This window comes from Aedes aegypti, chromosome 1 (assembly GCF_002204515.2).
Source record: "Aedes aegypti strain LVP_AGWG chromosome 1, AaegL5.0 Primary Assembly, whole genome shotgun sequence".
NCBI classification, from domain to species: Eukaryota; Metazoa; Arthropoda; class Insecta; order Diptera; family Culicidae; genus Aedes; species Aedes aegypti.
In genome coordinates, this window is record NC_035107.1 from 159,146,478 (window position 1) to 159,165,278 (window position 18,801).

General features: G+C 36.1%; 1 protein-coding gene across 3 annotated transcripts in view; it reads right to left on the reverse strand.

Moving 5' to 3' along the window:
* Window positions 1-2,671: 2,671 nt before the first annotated feature.
* The window catches only part of LOC5564418 (ABC transporter G family member 20), a 182,222-nt gene continuing 166,092 nt past the window's right edge, over window positions 2,672-18,801 (reverse strand). For all 3 annotated transcript variants that reach the window (XM_021852380.1, XM_021852376.1, XM_021852372.1), the window contains exons 7-12: window positions 12,434-12,668; window positions 11,917-12,281; window positions 11,755-11,843; window positions 9,126-9,302; window positions 3,591-3,677; window positions 2,672-3,526 (exon numbers count right to left, since the gene is read on the reverse strand). In XM_021852380.1, the coding sequence (XP_021708072.1) occupies window positions 3,315-3,526; window positions 3,591-3,677; window positions 9,126-9,302; window positions 11,755-11,843; window positions 11,917-12,281; window positions 12,434-12,668 (1,165 nt within the window). In that variant the 3' untranslated portion in view covers window positions 2,672-3,314. The remainder of the gene's footprint in view (window positions 3,527-3,590; window positions 3,678-9,125; window positions 9,303-11,754; window positions 11,844-11,916; window positions 12,282-12,433; window positions 12,669-18,801) is intronic.

Sequence of the window (18,801 nt, forward strand, 5' to 3'; positions counted from 1 at the left end):
GGAAAACAAATTATTACTAACTAATTGCGAAAAAGCTCAAAAACTTGCTATGCAGTTTGAAAGTGCGCACAATTTTAATTTAGGACTTACTAGTCCAATTGAAAATGAAGTTACTCAGGAGTTCGAAAATATTCTCAATCAAGAGAACGTTTTCGATAATGCCTGGGAGACTGATTTGGAAGAAGTGAGAACTATTATTAAAAAATTCAAAAACATGAAAGCTCCTGGCGATGATGGAATTTTCTACATCCTCATCAAGAAACTTCCAGAAAGTAGCTTATCATTTTTAGTTGATATATTTAACAAATGTTTTCAATTAGCATATTTTCCTGACAAATGGAAAAATGCTAAGGTTGTTCCAATTTTAAAACCAGACAAAAATCCTGCAGAAGCTTCTAGCTATCGTCCAATCAGTTTGCTTTCCTCCATCAGTAAACTTTTTGAAAAGGTTATTTTGAACAGAATGATGGCCCACATCAACGAAAATTCAATTTTTGCCAATGAACAGTTCGGATTCCGCCAAGGACATTCGACCACTCATCAACTTTTACGTGTAACAAATTTGATCCGTTCCAACAAATCTGAAGGCTATTCTACTGGTCTTGCTCTTCTAGACATAGAAAAAGCATTCGACAGTGTTTGGCATGAAGGTTTGATTGTAAAATTAAAAAACTTTAATTTTCCAACATACATTGTTAGAATAATTCAAAGTTATCTGTCAAATCGTACACTTCAGGTTAATTATCAAAACTCCAGATCTGAAAGACTTCCTGTAAGAGCTGGTGTTCCTCAAGGCAGCATTTTGGGACCAATATTATACAATATTTTCACATCTGACTTACCTGAGTTACCTCAGGGATGTCAAAAATCTTTATTTGCGGATGACACAGGCCTCTCCGCCAAAGGACGAAGCCTGCGTGTCATCTGTAGTCGATTGCAAAAAAGTTTGGATATTTTTTCTTCATACTTGCAAAAATGGAAGATTTCTCCTAATGCTTCCAAAACTCAACTAATAATATTCCCACATAAACCAAAAGCTCTTTATTTGAAACCTTCAAGTAGACATGTTGTCACGATGAGAGGGGTTCCAATAAATTGGTCAGATGAAGTTAAGTATCTAGGGCTCATGCTAGATAAGAATTTAACTTTCAAAAATCACATTGAGGGCATTCAAGCCAAATGTAATAAATATGTAAAATGTCTCTATCCCCTTATTAATAGAAAATCAAAACTTTGTCTTAAGAACAAACTGTTGATATTCAAACAAATTTTCAGGCCAGCCATGTTGTATGCTGTACCAATATGGACTAGCTGTTGTAATACCAGGAAGAAAGCTCTGCAGAGAATTCAAAATAAAATTTTTGAAAATGATTCTGAGGCTTCCTCCCTGGTATAGTACCAATGAGTTACATAGAATATCCAATGTTGAAACATTGGAACAAATGTCAAATACAATCATTAATAATTTCAGGCAAAAATCGTTACAATCTTCTATTGCCACGATTAATGCGTTATATGTTTAGGTTAAGTTAGGTTAAGTATATTAAAAACGTTTTTTTTTCTCTTATAAGCAGGTGAAATCAACTCACCTGTAAAAAAAAACTGAACTGCTACGGCAAATGAAATGTAATATGTTGTTAACAAAATGTTAATTAAATCTTGAATTTGTTTTACCAAATTAGGATGATAGTGTTGTCAAATAACACAGAACACCTAGATATAAGAAATGAATGTAATGTTTGGAATGATACTAATAAAGAAACTTAAAAAAAAAAAAAAAAAAAAAAAAAAAAAAAAAAAAAAAAAAAAAAAAAAAAAAAAAAAAAAAAAAAAATATGTTTAAAACTTGTATAAACTCAAATTTGACAAAAATGCAGATGGGACTGACTTGCAATTCACGGCAGTATAGGACTATAGGACTGTGTTTATCGAAAAAAAAATCTCACGCCGAAGATCTTGGAACACGACAATTTGGGGTTAATGAACAGAGAATATCAAAATGAATAACTGCTAGATCTTTTAACATATTAGTGGTTTTATGATTGTCTGTGCGATAAATTTTCGTTTACATCACAACCTTACACAACAAAATCTTTTACAGGAAAACATCAACGTAATTTGAATTGGACATTTTGGCAAAATTTGTTGGCAATAATCGACGTCAGTTAATCGATTATCTCGATTATTGAGTGAGCCAGGTATCGATGAAAAATTAATCGATTAGTGAGTCGATTAATCGATTAATCGAAATAATCGATTAATTTGCGACAACCCCATATAGAAACTTGTTTAATTAATTATGATTCGTGGTTTACGGCTAACCAGCCGAGTGAAAGTTTAACAATTACTGAAAAACTAAACATTACATAATTTTGCAATTGGATTAAATGGACAAATTAATGTGAAATTTGCGAAAAAGTTTTACGTCTTCTCGGTGAGAATCGAACTCACGGGGTCCAACAGGGAGTCGTGAGTTCGATTCTCGCCGAGAAGATGTGAAACTTTTTCGCAAATTTCACATCAATTTGTCCATATAAACCAATTGCAAAATATATGTAATGTTTAGTTTTTCGGTAGTTAGCGAAGGACAGTTATAATTCGTCATTGTACCTAAATTTCCAGAATACACAAAACGACAAATTTTAGGGCTTTCTAGTGTGAGTGATAGAAGTTTTTTTGAATTTTCATGAACCTGATGGTATTTATTTAAAGTTCTTTCCCATATTTACCCTGGCATAATTTTTCTCGAATGCATTTTCTTGACCACAAATAGTATGTCAAAGATCCGATGACGTTATATTGTGTCCCAAATGCATAAGTGTTTCATGCTATTAAATCTACTGATACTATTGTTCTGCTCCTTTATTTAGCTCTGTTGGTAAAAAATGATTGATAAAAAAATAAATTACTCTCGTCTCAATACAAAACCGCTTTTCACACGCATTCTTTATTGTAAAATACAATTAAACAATTTCAGAATTATAAATAACAGACTTTTGGAATATACCTTACGTAGATGCTATCACATAGGTGACAGCATATATTGCTTTGCTACACCAAACTTCAGAGAGATGGAAAAAAGTTGCAGTACTCTTATGTTGGATTTTTTACTTAGTGCACTAATACCATTTATAATTCTAATTGAGCTCCATCCAAATCTATGGTAAGCAAATTTTATTCATCTTTCCGTAGCTTCTATCGATTGAACAACCAATCGGATAACGGCTAATATGTACAGAGCTAACCAAAAGTAAAATTAAATTGCTATTCAGTGAGCTTGGTTGAAACTGTACTTTCATCATTTAAATATATCCCTATTTCTTTATCTTCAAACCGATCAAACATAATAACAAAAGACTTATTATCCAGATACCAACAGCACCGTAGCCCATATACACCTGGGAGTTTGTGATACTCCATCCTTTGGAAAGCACGTTGCGCACCGCCATCGAAGGCACCGTAAAGGGAAAACAGTACGCCAAGTACTGCAAATATTGGGGCATACCTTCCAGGGGCCACAAAATTCCTAAAAAGATAATATACGATTTGAGCGGGAACAGTTTTATTTTATAAGCTTTGCTCTGACTCACCGCACATGATTATCATGGGATAAAAGCTTCCGGTTGCCATAAAGTTTGCCGTTGAATGTGCATCGCAGAATATGGATATCAGCAAACCTAAAAGATAATAATAAACGGAAATAAGCAATTTGTGCTGAACTTAAAATATATATTATATGGATTTATAGATTGGGATGAATCGATGCGAAAATGAAACAAAGTGATAGACTATAATATGTGAGGGAGGCACAGATACTACAAACAAAATATGAAAAATAAGCATATCTTCCAAATTGCTAGATAACTCCTGCTCACCAACGGCAATTAAGGCAGGCTTGGGAAAAAAGATCATGACAGCAGAATCTCGGCTCACCTTGACGTACACAAATTTTGTATCGGTTTCTCTCACCCAGATTATAATGACTGTTTTCATACAAACAAGTTGCTATTTTTTCTCGTGGGGGTTAGGTGATCAACAATGGTAATAAAAGGATTAATTTTTACTTCGTTGGAAACAGTCAGTTGGGTTTCCTTACGTAAAGGGACAACATTTACAATGTTCAAGTCTAATTCTCAAAGGAACTTTCCATTGTTCTTTTCACGACTCTATAACTTGACCATTTTACCCCTACCAGTAAAATTTTTGAATTATTGTAAAATTACAAAAAAAAAAATGCAAGATAGTCATTATTAATAGATATATTAGTCGTATTCAGAGCTTGCAGCACCCTCTCAGATTTCATGAAATTTTCTGGATGTGTAGACCTTGAGAAAAAAAAATAAATAAAAGTATGCAAGTTTTTCCAAAATTCATCTGGACTATCATTTGAAAAGGTCCAAACTTTTTCACCCGATTTTTTTCAAAATCATGTAATCGTAAAATGTGTGGATGTAATAGTAAGTGTTGTATAGTCATCCATAGGTAGGTAATTGTCTATATTTTGTAATAAAATTATTAAAAAAATTGTGATCCACACTGGAAAAAAATAAATTTTCAAAATTGTATTAAGATAGGTGATTATAATTCTGCCAAATCAGACGGTTTGATGGCTTGATTAACTCTGTAATAAAACTACTAATTTGCATTTCTTGGCGCAAAAATGCACAAGCAACGACATAGTTCGGATTGCACTTAAGCAGCGAACTCCAAAGATCACTTTTGGTGTAAATCTAGTTTCAGTGAAACTTTTTCGCTGATTAAGAGAACACACGGAACTTGATTCTCGAAAGAGTGACTCGTGAACTTGTTAACAACTAGAAAATTCAGTACAAATTTGAATTGAAATTCTTTCTTACTTGAAGGTAAACTTAGAAACCTAAACCAACTTTTTACATGAAGTTCGGTTAATTACTTAAAAAGTGAGCTGATTGAGTTTTGGGAACTTGAAATCAGAAGACACAGTGTGTTTGTTTGACAAATTGAGACATGAATTTGCGAAAAAATACGCGTTCTAGTGAGACTCGAACTCACGACTCCGTGTACGCTAGATCGGCGCTTTAACCAACTAAGCTACAGAACACCTTATGATTCTGCGGAATAGAAAGCCAAACTGAATCCGAGTACTAACTATGTACACATCTCTTTTCGCAAATCCATGTCCTTTCGGACTTAGGGACCATCCAAATATGACGTCCATCGTTTTTCGAGATTTTTAGACCCCGGATCGGGCTGAAAGCTCGCCGCTGGAGTGATATTTTACTGATGCATGCTGATTATAGCTGCTCAATCAAGGATGGATGATCAATTTGTTGAGCTTGTTTCATGCTTTTATATTAATTTTAATTTTTCTTAACGTTGTCTTCAGAGTACTAATAAGTTTTTTTTTTTTGAACTGAGGTTGCATGAATCGCATCTCTTACCAAGGTGAATCCTGATCACGCAGCTATGATTCCTCCCCACTAACAAAACTCCTTCCCACGACAACCATGAAGATGCAGAGGTGATCTCGGTCTCTAGTAACAATGAATGTCACACTAACATTCCTTCCCTTCCCCGATGACCATAAGGACGTGGCCGTTATTGACTTTTAATGTTTTGAGTTCTCGAAAGTGTGCATTCAAGATGGAAAGCTACTCCCAATCTACGTCTCTTGGTTCCTTGTGCAACTTCGATTATTTTGGTCAATCACGGAGTAGCAACTACGAACTGTACGGTCATCAATGCTTATGCTTATGCTTAAAATGAATGTAAACAGTAAACATAATCACCAAACAATAATTGCCATTTTCAAATCAACTTTATATTTTTGAAAATTTTATCAGTGTAGGCCACAAATGAAACAATTTTTATATGAAATTCTCGATCATTTAAATAAAACTGATAATACCAAATTGAATTCTGAGATGATTGTGACCTCAACTTATTCAGTTCTATTTGAAAATGACACACAAATAACAAGGCTGGTTTGTCTTTGACAAGCCGCTAAAATATTTCATTGAGGACAAGAAAAAGTTATTATTAGATAAACTTCTTTCTTTGAAAGTGCCCATCTCGCGATGCATGGACGGTTGATAGTAAACATAATTACGTGTCTTAAGACAGAATTTCATTAAATTAAAAAATGACCATTTATTGTAATTCGACTTTAAATGTGTAGGCCATAAATGGATTTTTTTAAGTATTTTTATTCAAAAAGTTAGGCAACCAGTCATCCTTAAAATAATTACATGATTAAAAAAATATGTAATAAAAGAATGGCCCTTTTCAAATGAGAGTTCAGCTATATTTTGGAAAAACTAAGTATGCAAAGTGGCTTTTTTTGTCAACATATGTTCGAGTTAGCGCGAAATACGTCATCTACTGCTATGTAAGAAACACATCACTGGTTTTATCACTGGCACAAAATGGACAAGTTTGCTAAGAAAAATGTGTTTAGAATAGATTCTTTCCATTCATTCAATAAAACAAAGGTCCCGTGAGGTTCTGAACCGATTTAGTCAGCTGACATTAACAAAAAATGAGATTTTTTTTCCAGTCATACAATAAAAAACAAAAACGTCAATTAATATTGGGGAAGGGGCCTTGGTCAGCCGTACGACGCAACTTAGTCGCGATGCTCTCACAAGAGCGCTGGACTGCACTGACGTCCATCTTCCGGATCCTCGTGGTCAACTGCTTCGGATTATTGGCCCGCCAATTATTTTTGTACTCTAGGGCACTGAGGAAGCCGAAAAATCCTCTATGAGACGGCACTGGCGCAAGTTGGTCGAGCTCCTTTCATTCTGCACGTACGGCGTTTCTTAAAACCGTACAACACGCGAGTGCTTGCTGTTTCGACGCCATCTTCGCACCCGAACGAAAAGAATTCTCTTGGAGAGAATAAAATTACGCTCTTTACTTTAATTACAGAAAGGTACTGAAATCATTCTTATTTTTACTAAACACTATCAAAATCAAATGTACATTAGGTTTTTTTTTCTGGCTGGAGATCAGTCAACTCTCCCTAACTTGAAATTGAAGGGATCGTTGAGTTAGGGAGGTAACGAGTCAAACCAGTGCAATGAAAAAAAAAACATTAATATAGTTTTTTTGAAACCTTTTGATTACGAAAATATGGACCAAATACTGATCTTCAGCGAGAAAAATATCGATGTGTATTTGATTTTAATAAATTCCTGCTTCAGACATAGCGCGATCGTTTGTATGATAAAAAAAATTGGGCAATGACCAAGCATAAATCGAAGAAACAGGTCGGAATTATTAAAGCGCTGCCTGGTTCAGAAATTTTATTGAAAAAAAAGTGGCATAATGTTCACCTACTATGTAAAAATTCATAAGTCAGCGAAAAGTTGAAAACAAAAAACTCTACTGGAAAGCCGGGATTTTTTTCTAATATTTTTCCTTTGGAGCTCATTTGATAACGCGCTAAAATTTTTACAGGTATTTTCCCTTTTGGAGCAATCACTCATATTGTGAGGCCAAATTCTAAGTGGAACAGACTTTATTCGTAAAATGATGACTCATAATCATGATTTTGATTTTTATTTGCATCCAGTAAAATTAACAATTTTAAGAAAGTTTTCCTTTTTATGTCATAGGGTCGGTGTGTCTTCAATAGACAGTCTCCTATCGCAATAGTGGATTTTTACGGGCGTTTTGCCATAAATCGTTGCAAAATATTTTTCGAATTGAAAATCAGGAGCTTTTTATCCATGAACCATTGATTCACAGCTGTATTTGGTTTGGTCGAGATAAATAATTTCGATTAAAATTTAAGCAGTAGCACCACTAAAATATTTTTTTTTCAAACAAAATAAAGGAAGAATTAAAAACTTGTTTACATCAATCGAAAGCTTTTGATCTGTGCTTCATAGGTAATAGGAGGAGATCCCCCAGTACCGGATAGCACCCAATACCGGATAATGTCGACAAAGTGAAGAAATCAGGGTCCTATCAAGATGGTGTATCAGAAGAAAAGAAAGCTATTATGGAAAGTAATGTTTGCGTTGAATAACACATTCTATGAATGCCTTTTTGATAAAGTAGAAGCGGCGAAGTTGGTCAAAAATTGAACTTCGCACGTTGGTTCACCCATTTTTAGTCGCGAAGCAGTATATTTTTCTCGTAATTATCAAAGAGACGAACCAGCCAAGGGCTGAAAGTCTCTTTAATAAAGAAAATTCATTCATTCATTCATTCGTAATTATATTATAGTGCTAAGCAAATTGTGAAAGTTTCATTGAGTTTTGAACATTTTCCAATCCTCTGGAATTTTTTGAATATTCGTATGGAAAACAAGTTTGTAAACTTCCCAACCCATTTTTTCAATGCCTTTTTTTACAGATGGGACTGATTTGCGATTCACGGCAGTTTAGTGGCTTAAGTGTGCGGTACTAAGGGATCTGCCCCTATGTAAAAGTTTTGTAAAACTACGATTTTAATTATTGTTTTGCCTGCGCTGTGAAGCTTATGCTACTATAGAAACATAAATAAACAAAAATAGTGCTACCATGGGACCATATTTTTCTATAGTGGCTTGAGCGATATTACTTACAAAAATATGAGTTTTCGTAGTTTTCTTACAAAACTAAGATAGAAAGCTTTCACATGACGTAAAAAAACGCTGTCCGTAAGATTCGATTCAATACAAATATTTGTTCTTAGCTGATCGAATGTTGGTACATCAACCCTATCTAAATTCAATCATCAGTATTTTTTAAACCTGTGAAACTCTTAACACAGAGAAACAGACGTAACACTTCGAACAAATCGCGATCAAAATCATAGTCGAGAAAACATGTACGCCCAATGCTAAAATTGTTGTGTTTGGCCGATGGACCAACAGATGGCGGTAGTGTGTAAATGTCAAACGCGAACAAAAACGATGCGAGCGCAGCGGGCGGTGGATTGACCACCTACAATGGGGCTCTGCACAAAAATCAGCCCCTCTCTTTTACTCATTCATGAAAATAGTAAACAACAAGACCAGTAAACGTCAAAATCTCATACAAAATCAAAACAGTGCACAGCCCTATATATTTGAATCGATCGTTAAAAAGGTGGTCGATGGACAATGATGAGAGTGTGACGTCTGTTTGTCTGTGCTCTTAATGTCGACAACTTACCATATAACATTCCAGCGAAGCCCAGCAGCATCAGTAGACCGACCACGGTGATGTTACTGCCTTGATTCTGTGCATCAAATATGAAAGTGGCGAGAAGAATAATTTCCACACATTGCAGCAGCATAATCGACGTTTGTGTAATTATATGTGCTAGCAGTAACTCGAGGGCCGTGATACCTGTCGTTGATGGTATTGTTGGTGTGACGTGCATATGGTGATGGAAAAGAAATTTATAGAATGTGTAAAGAACTTGTCTTTATTCTTATTGCCGGCGCAGTAGGGTGGTTCACTTATCAGGAAAGCTGAATTTGTTACCTTTAAAGATATAATCGTTTCTGATTTAGTACAGGAGATCGGCCTACTATTTTTGATATATTATTATATGAGAGGCAATTCGTTTCTTATTATTCATTATACTAAAGAGTACGTGAGAATGATACACTTCAAATGATTCATAGATTTGGAAAACATTACATATTCGATGCGATTGTTGTGCTGAACATGGGTCATGGTCAGGGATTGATTCCTGAGAGAATTAAGAGAATCTCTCACTTATCGCTCTCTGTAACAATCATGATTTGCAGCACATCATGAAAGCCTGTTTATCGTAAACTGCTACAGCTCTGATTAGATCGGGAGGATAGCAGTGCATGTTAAAATCCATCTAAACAGGCTCCAAATCAGGGGGCACTACTGCTACCGGATGTTCGTGGATTGTTTAATGTGCCATAAAACGGGACAAAACATGTTCAAAGTATATCATTTATAAGTTATTAATTAAAATTAGCACGTAAACTTTCAATAATTGCACAATGGTCGGAAAAAAACGAAGTTTGGCCAAAACTAGTTTTATCGCCTCAATCGATGAAATATGTAATATGAATATGTTATTTGGCGTTTTTATTGTTTCAGAAGGGGTTATTCACATATTACGTAACTTAATTTTTTAGGTTTTTTTTATTAAAATGCAATTAAATTTGGCTAAAGGCACAAATTTTATTTGTATTTTAACGAGTTTGATCAAAATACGTATGAAGAGTGGTTTAATAAATTTTTTATATCAACTTTGTATGAAAAATATCTTCAAAATGTATGAAAATATTGAATTATTCAAATAGCTCTAACTTGCAAATCAGCAAATTTCTGCAAAAAATTTAAACGTTTTTTGTAAGATCTAAGGATGTATTTTAAAGTGCAATATTCGAAATGGCGGCGACATGACGCGACACGAGTTGTTTTTCATGTTCAAAATCATCAAAATTACTAAAGTGTAATATTGAACAGTATTAAAGCTTCAACCAAATAGTTTTTTTCATCCTCATGCTCGATAAAAGTGTTGAACCATAAGCTTTCAGATAGTGCGTAACTTTGGGAAAATATTGCATTCATTAAATATGAATTTTGTACCTTATTTTATTGTTACATTTTTCAATTTTTTGACTTCAGTCAGTTTGACGTCATAAAAGTCAAAGAAATTTAAATTTTAGTTCAATTTCAATTAAGAATCATAATAATATAATACATGAGGTATATTTTAAAACGATAAAAATCTCAAAAAAGTGTTTCGGTAGTTTTGGCCGCTCCTTTATATGGAGCCCACCCATTGTGAATTGATGAAATTTTAAATATAATCTGTTATTATTGTTACGCATGCCAGAAAACCGCTTAATGGGATGGAACTGTTTTCCACAACTATTAAATTTAGTATTAACAGCAAATAAAGTCAAATAAAAATTGAAAAATAATCGTTCTCATGATGCATTTTAATTTTTATCTCCATCTTTGCTCAATTTTAGATTATTATTTCAAAAATAAGAAACAAAAAAAAAATATATAGAAAAATTAGACATATCGCTTCCTTTTGAACAATTGCGTAATTTGAAATTATTTTTTATCAAAATCAATTGTTTGAATATTTTTGTGTCTAGGAAAATGTTTGAAACGTGTGGGAAAAGTTTTGATTCTTGTGCTTATTTTTATAGGTCCTACTTACCCTGGGTTTTAAGATATTTTGAGGTAAGTTAGAGTCCAGATTTTTTCTTATGAAATTAAAACAAAATACCGGTTTATCGTCAGCAGCTCGTAATAATACTTAAAATTGTAGCTAGGTGATCGTAATTCAATTTATAACATAATTATTTATTTGCTAGCGAATGTTGGATTTGAAACGCGTCACAATTTATCATGCAAGTTGAAAATGGCGCTGAATTGACAACTGTTACATGGAGCACATGGTATTAAAAATAACAATATTTTTGTACTAAATACATTCCTTATTATTGTATCTTCAACTTTCTAGAAAAATACTCCTTTGAAAAAATTTTCTTCAAATGAGCTATGACGGAAGGTCCCACTTACCCCGGATTCTCATAGATTACCAAGAAGGACTGTTTTCTAAAAAAAAAGTTGAAACATACTAATTTTATGGTTTTTCCTGTACATTATTTTGTTTTACCCAAAAGTTTTCTTGTAGGTTGAGGCCATGAACAAATAAAAAATGAATTTTTATATCTATGTTAAGTGAATATAAACTATTCCTTCTTGTAATAATTGTATTATTCACGCAATGAACCACCCTACTGCAAGCGCGTCGTGCACACGAAATCTGGTTTAACAATAATTCACTTACCTGCTACTAACGTTCTGTCCCAAACACCTTCGAGCCGGTCAGTAATGAATATCGTTGCCGTGATGAGCGTAGCCAGAAAAAAGATCATTCTGGAGAGATAGTTTTCATCGTAAACATCAAGTGGTGATTTTGTACGTTTGGTAATAATCAAGAGATACTTACGTCATGACAACTCCTGGAGCCATAAAGTCGGTGAATTCATCTTGAAATGATCCGTAGACAGGGTCTTCAAATGTGATTGGAATATTTGCCAACTGCTTCGGTAGGTGACAATCCGACATTACTCTTTCAGCGAATTCCTTGTACGTCTCTATCAGCTTTTTCTCGAGAAAAAATGTTACTTGCTGGTCAGATTTATCCAAATAGACCTTTATTTCCGAAGTATGGAAAGATCCAGGGTTGGCGTCTCGAACATTATCTCTTACATCTTGGAGGGACTCAGTGAAATTATCAGAAAAATAAATGAAACCCCATATTTTCCCAGTTTTGGCTGCTTTGTAAGCATCGTCAAATGACTCGTAATGTTCCTGTTGAAAGAAAGTAATTATCGCTTTGGTAAAACCACTCTTGCATCTTTATAAGGTTTGCAAGCGCAATATGAACGCGAAGCATGCTTCTAAGTAGCGGGTATTGAATCTGCATTGCTTCGCGTTTATACACAATATATTCAAATCCAAACCTGTATCGCAACGCTCCTATTTAGCTGATCGAGAAACCGACAGGAAATTTTGTACAAATCGCAGTCATATTCATCATGATAGTATGTGGTGATAAGAGATCTGTTGAAGCATTCCTGTATGTTGTTCACCTCGTCGTTTACGACACCTAATCGAAGGTCCTTTGGATCTCCACCTATTGCTATGTAAAAACTTACCAACTGAAATATGGGGTAAAGGAACAGAAACACCATTCCACTGCAAGAATAATTGGCAGAAAAATAGATAATTTTGTGTTTGTATTTTATCGGATACAGCAGATCAAGTGTTGTTTAATTTACAATGATAATGAAAAAAGTCGTTACAATGGATTTTCCAACGATATGAGAATCTACATAAAAAGAAGAGGTGTTGTTATCTGCTGGTATGGAATCAGGTAGCCGGATACAGATGAATGTAGTATTGTTATGCGATGTCAGTCATCCGTCAAAGTTCATTACCTTTCGTCTGCCATCGTGTCAACGTACGTTACATGTCTGCTTGGAAATATCTACGAATCCTTTGAGTCGAAAGGATGTATGATACATGACGCTCTAGAGAATGGAAAATTTCCAGTATTACGATATCTGTATTATATAATCTTTCGGTTATTAGTGAAATAGCAACGTGGCCTGTCTCCATATTAGTGTTGCTTCAACCATTTTCACAGCTTCTGATGATCACGCTTAAACAAGGTTATACAGAATTGAGCACAACTCACACAAAATTGGTTCTTCTGGACCAACACATAATAAGTGTGATTTTTGCATATCCCAAAAATCGCTCCTTATCCTTCGTATTTTTCAGCCTAGTTGTTTTTAATTTTTGGGTTTGGATTTTCCCTCTGTACGATTATGACTATATTTCGGGAATCTTTTAGCTAAAGCTAGGTATGCTGTTTCGCTCATGAAAAGTAAAGAAATTCCTTGACTGAATGGATCAAGAAATTTACTACAGAGAGCCTGCTTCGAAATCACATCTCTTCTCAACTGCATACTGCGATCAGAAAAATGTGATTATCTGGACCATTTTTGGGAAGAAATTTCCCACGCATCGAGATAGACGATTCCTTTCTTGTCAGTAGCAAACCAGCGTTAAGACTCTAAAGTGGCCCGTTTTCATATTAAAAATAATAGACCGTACTAATTGTAAGTTATAGTCCTCAAATGTATTTATTTGGACCCCAGAAACTACTGTGAAAGTTTGGGCGGAATCCATGAAGTCTAAGGAAGCACTCAACTATATTGAAAATGGTGTGTAAAAATCTAGAAAAAGAGTCGACGTATTTCTTTCGTTAGTGACTTGAAAATTCCAAATCAGGTAATAATTGATCAAAATTACTCGTGCAGTAGTAATAGAATTCAATGTTCAGTACGTGGGAGCCGAACGATTGATTCGACGATGTTTGCGAACAGATTTTGGAGCATAAAACGATCAGTGGATTACAACAGATTTGTAACAGTTTTTGTAACTCACTCAGCACGTTTTTCGTAACAATGTTATAATTTTGACTTCGTCGTTAAAATAACAAAAATTAATACACAATTCCCTCTACAGTTTACATTAAACAAAATATGTTATAATTTAAACAAAAATGTAACTCATGCTTCAAATCAAATATAACTGAATTGTAACAAAATTTGTTATTAGCAATTGCCCCCAGTCAAGTCATGCTTTATGAAAGGACCAGGCGGCAAAATATTATAGACGTTACACAATGTTCGGGCTTTATATAAAGAGGCAGACCAAACTATCAAAAATGATGTTGAGATTTTTATGCTTAAGGTTCAACACGTTTATCAAGCATGACGATGAAAAAAAAATATTTAGTTGAAACTTTAGTATACCATACAATATTACACTTCAGTAATTTTGAATTTTTTTAACATGAAAAAAAATTTTTGTCGCCGCCATTTCGAGTAGTGCGCATCGAAAAGCATCCTTAGAGTTCTTTTTTTTTGCAGAAATTTGCTGATTTTCAAGTTAGAGCTATTTGAATAATTCAATATTTGCATATATTTTGACGATATTTTTCATATAAAGTCCTTTCTAATTATTCACTCTTCATACACATTTAAATCAAACTCGATGAAAAAATAAACAATACAAACAATTAGAATATTTTTTCGTGGTGCAAAAATGAAGCTGCTTATAATAATAATAATAATGCTGGTGTCTTTGGATATTCAGCAGATTGAGGGCTATCTGGAGGTGAAAAAATATTTTCACCAATGCATTATTACCAATACGTTACTGAATTAGTTGTGACGTGTACCACATATATACTAAAACACAAAATCAACCATCTTTTAATATGGTTCTGTAACTCAATAAAAAGATTATGAATACGAAGTTATGGAGAGATGACTGTAGCGCCATCTTTCAAAATATCCTTAAATTATCCTTAGGGATCATGCACAAATTACGTCACGCTCCAAGGGGGGGGGGGAGGGGGTCGAGCCAAGCGTGACAAGGCTTACAAAATTTTCGGAGGACTCATACAAAAAGTGTGACAAAGGGGGGGGGGAGGGGGTTGAAAAAGTTGAAATTTAGCGTGACATCATTTGTGTACCATCCCTTAACCATTAGATACGAATTTTATTTTTCCAGTATATCGAGATACTGGAGATTGAGGAAAATCTGTTACCAGCGTTACCTAGCGGTTGAATCCTCAATCAGACTTTTCATGGACAGATAACCCTAGATCAGCTGATAAGGATCTTGAGATATAAAAGAATGAAGAAAATTTGTTATTACATATCCCCACCTAGTGAATGTGTTTCTATTCAGGTTTCCCATCACAAGATAGCCCTTTATCTGTTGAAAAGATTGATTTTTTTACTGGCGCCACCTAGATGATGAATTTCCAATCACCACCTTTACCGAAGACTCCAACTTTCTGCCTGAAAAGGATCCTCAAACAACCAGAAGTCGCATCAAAGTTCACGTAATAACTCGTTAATTCATATAAATTACATCAAACCCACAAAATACTGTGGATAAAATCGTCAGATTGATGAGTTTCCTCGCATAACACATTTTTTTCGGAGTTCACTTATACATTTTGTTTTGTCCCGTACACTTGTACAAAGTAAGTCGAAGCAATCCGTAGCAGCTGTCAAATCAACACTTGTTATCATAAGTTAAGTCGCATAAGATTACATTTTAGTTCAGTAGCATATTTATACACTCGCATTGTATGCTATGGACCAATGCACGAGTTCACTTATTTGACGTTTGAGCGGTCCGGAATTCATTGGTTTCCATGGTCACATAAATAACACGGCACCGCTAAAACGTCAAATAATGAACTCGTGCATTGGTTCATTATTCATTACATAATATATGCACGTATATCGCCTCCACTTTGGTACGCAGAAGGCCCTTTCAAATTTTGCAGATACAAAGCCTCCAGGTGATTTCGTTATACGTAAATTTTGGTCGTCTGTTTGTTGTTGATTTGCTGCGATCATGTGCCCAATCAGGTTTTGAAGCCATTACAAATTTTATCAGCATTTTTAGGTAGTCAGCTATAAGCTATGGCACACTTCATAACTGTTTGAAAACTTTTTTCATAATTTCTGATCGCCAATATTCCTCACCTCCAGATAGCCCTCAACCTGCTGAATATTGACGAAGACCCATTCAGACCCAAATTAGATTCCCAGTCAGACTTTTCACTGCCAGATAGCCCTTGATCTACTGATCAGCTTTACCGAAGACACTAGACATCTAGCTGATAAGGATATTAAGATACATACAATTGAAGAAAATTTGTTAGTAGCGCCACCTAGCGGTTTATTTCTCAATTAGGTTTTTCACCTCCAGATGGCCCTCAATCTGCTGAATATCTTTGATGCCTGCAAGAGAGCCTCTACAGCTATTGTGACACTGTCCTGGATGATGTCCAATAGCTCTGCGGTGTACGCCAGTAAGCGTAAGCTTCTGACCAGTGTCGCCTCGTCCATACTGAGGTATGGTGGCCCGACTTGGGGCACGGCTTTAAGTACCAACAGCTACCGTAGCAAGCTAGAGAGTACATATAGGCTAATATGCCTGAGGGTTGCGAGCGCGTACCGTACCGTATCACACGATGCACTCTGCGTCATCATCGGAAAGGCGCGGCACAAGAGGCATACGCAGGACTGCCAGACTGGCCTCTATGGTCAAATGGCAGCGTGCGTGGGACAGTTCCACCAAGGGAGAGTATACTCGCAGGTTGATTCCGAGGTTAGATATCTGGGTCAATAGGCGCCATGGGGAACTAACATTCCACCTGACACAGGTCCTTTCGGGCCATGGTTGCTTTAGACAGTATCTACACCGTTTCGGTCCTGCGGGTTCTCCCAAATGTCCAGTTTGTGCAGGTTTAGAGGAAACGGCGGAACACGTTTTGTTCGTGTGCCCGCGTTTCCGCACAATGCGTGACCGCATGTTTGCCACATGCGGTGGGGACACGACTCCGGACAATCTGGTTCAGAGGATGTGTGAAGACGGCTTTGGCTGGAATGCCGTTTCATCGGCTATTACCCACATCGTCTTGGAACTACAAAGGAGGTGGCGAGTGGACTCGAGGAGTGGCTAGTGCAGACGCTAAACAACAAGTGGTCCAAGGGTTCGCAGTCGGCTACGTAGGTCATACCGGTGCCCTACGGTCGAAATCGACCCTTACAGCGATTAAGTGGCCGCGGGGAGAACATCTTGGTAGCGTTGCTGTCGTGGCGCCGGCCTACTGGGTTGGATACGAGCCTCTGGTTGTTCGGGGCAGGTGGAGGCCCCTTCGTCAGCAATCCCAGCTGGTGCTAGCTGATAGGGCCTGAGCCTTCAGTAGGTCAAATTGCGAAGCCCGCAGTATCAGTTCTTGATACCTGCGGTGCAGCTGGGCGCGGGCGTTGTGGTCGACCCTGCCCACCTTCAGCGGACAATGGGAGGTAAGGACCACCTGGGAAGCTGGTAAGGCGCCAGCATGCTACCTTGGTGGACCCCCCTAAGCGTGCCATCGATGTTCGTTGCTGCATGGCTACGCAGCTAACCTGGAGGTTGCGATGTCCAATAGCCCCTCTCTGAAGCAATGCCTTCTTGGTGGTCCCGGAGAGACGAAGGGTTTGTCGGCAATGGGAATGGTTTAGTGGGTCGGGGGTGTACTGCCATGAATCGCAAGTCAGTCCCATCTGTAAAAAGTGGGCATTGAGAAAATGGGCTGTGAAGTTTTCAAACTCCTTTTCCATACGAATATTCAAAAAATTCCATAGTATTGGTACATGTTCCAATCCTAATGAAACTTTCACAACGTGCTTTTCACTACGATATCTTTTTGAGAAAAATATAAAGATGATCAGAACATTTTACATATTTGTGTTACACGGTGCGAAAGTCTGTAGTGAGACTGATATGCGATTACTTTTCATTATGAGACAATTCGACTTGCTGTTTTTTCCTATTTTTTCCGAACAAATCATATTATTTCATTAGTGCAGTTTAAAAAGCATTGGAATAGATGTTGAAAACTGAACTCAACTCAATTTTGACGAAAATGCAGATGGGACTGACTTGCGATTCACGGCAGTGTAGTCCTGTTTAAAATTAAAATTTGTTTCTATTGTTGAGTCTGCGGGATGTGGACAGAGGGTTTTGAATTATTTATCCAAAGGGAGGGTACACAAATTATGTCACGTAAAATATTAACTTTTTCCACCGCTTTGTCACGCTTTTTGTATGAGTGCTCTGAGCATTTCGTACCACTTGTCACGCTTAGCTCGACCCCCTCTCAACCCCCATTGGAACGTGACATTTTGGGTGCCTTACCCCAAATCTGGAAAATTAGTTACGCCAATGAATAAGGCCTGTGTGAGAACCTTCAATTTACGGCGATTTTAGTAATAAACTAAGAAGTTTAACTTTCTGTTCGTAAATGGTTCCGCACGAGGTTTACTACATTTTTACAATTACACTATTTGGATGTCATCTTTCCTTGGATATGAATAGGTAAACTTCAAGTAAACGTTGTATTGGTTTTAAAATAAAACTACGTTTGTTAACGATCGGTGAGAGTGGAAGTGTTTCAAACCAGCTGCCACGATTCTTCTCGTCTCCGCGTATTATTTCAATTCGGCTGATGAAGTCGTAAATCGGCTGGTGCAAGAACAGCGTTTTAACGGACATATCCAATGTTTTTACAATTATATCTAACGCTGCAGTTACAGTTCAATTAATATGATCACAAAGGGATTGGTGGAAAAGATTTTTTTTTTTTAATCACACGTAAAATACCATTTCGGTTGATGATAGTGGAAAACAAGATATGCAGCTATGCTGCAAATATTAATGCTGACAAGAAAATACTCTAAGAAAT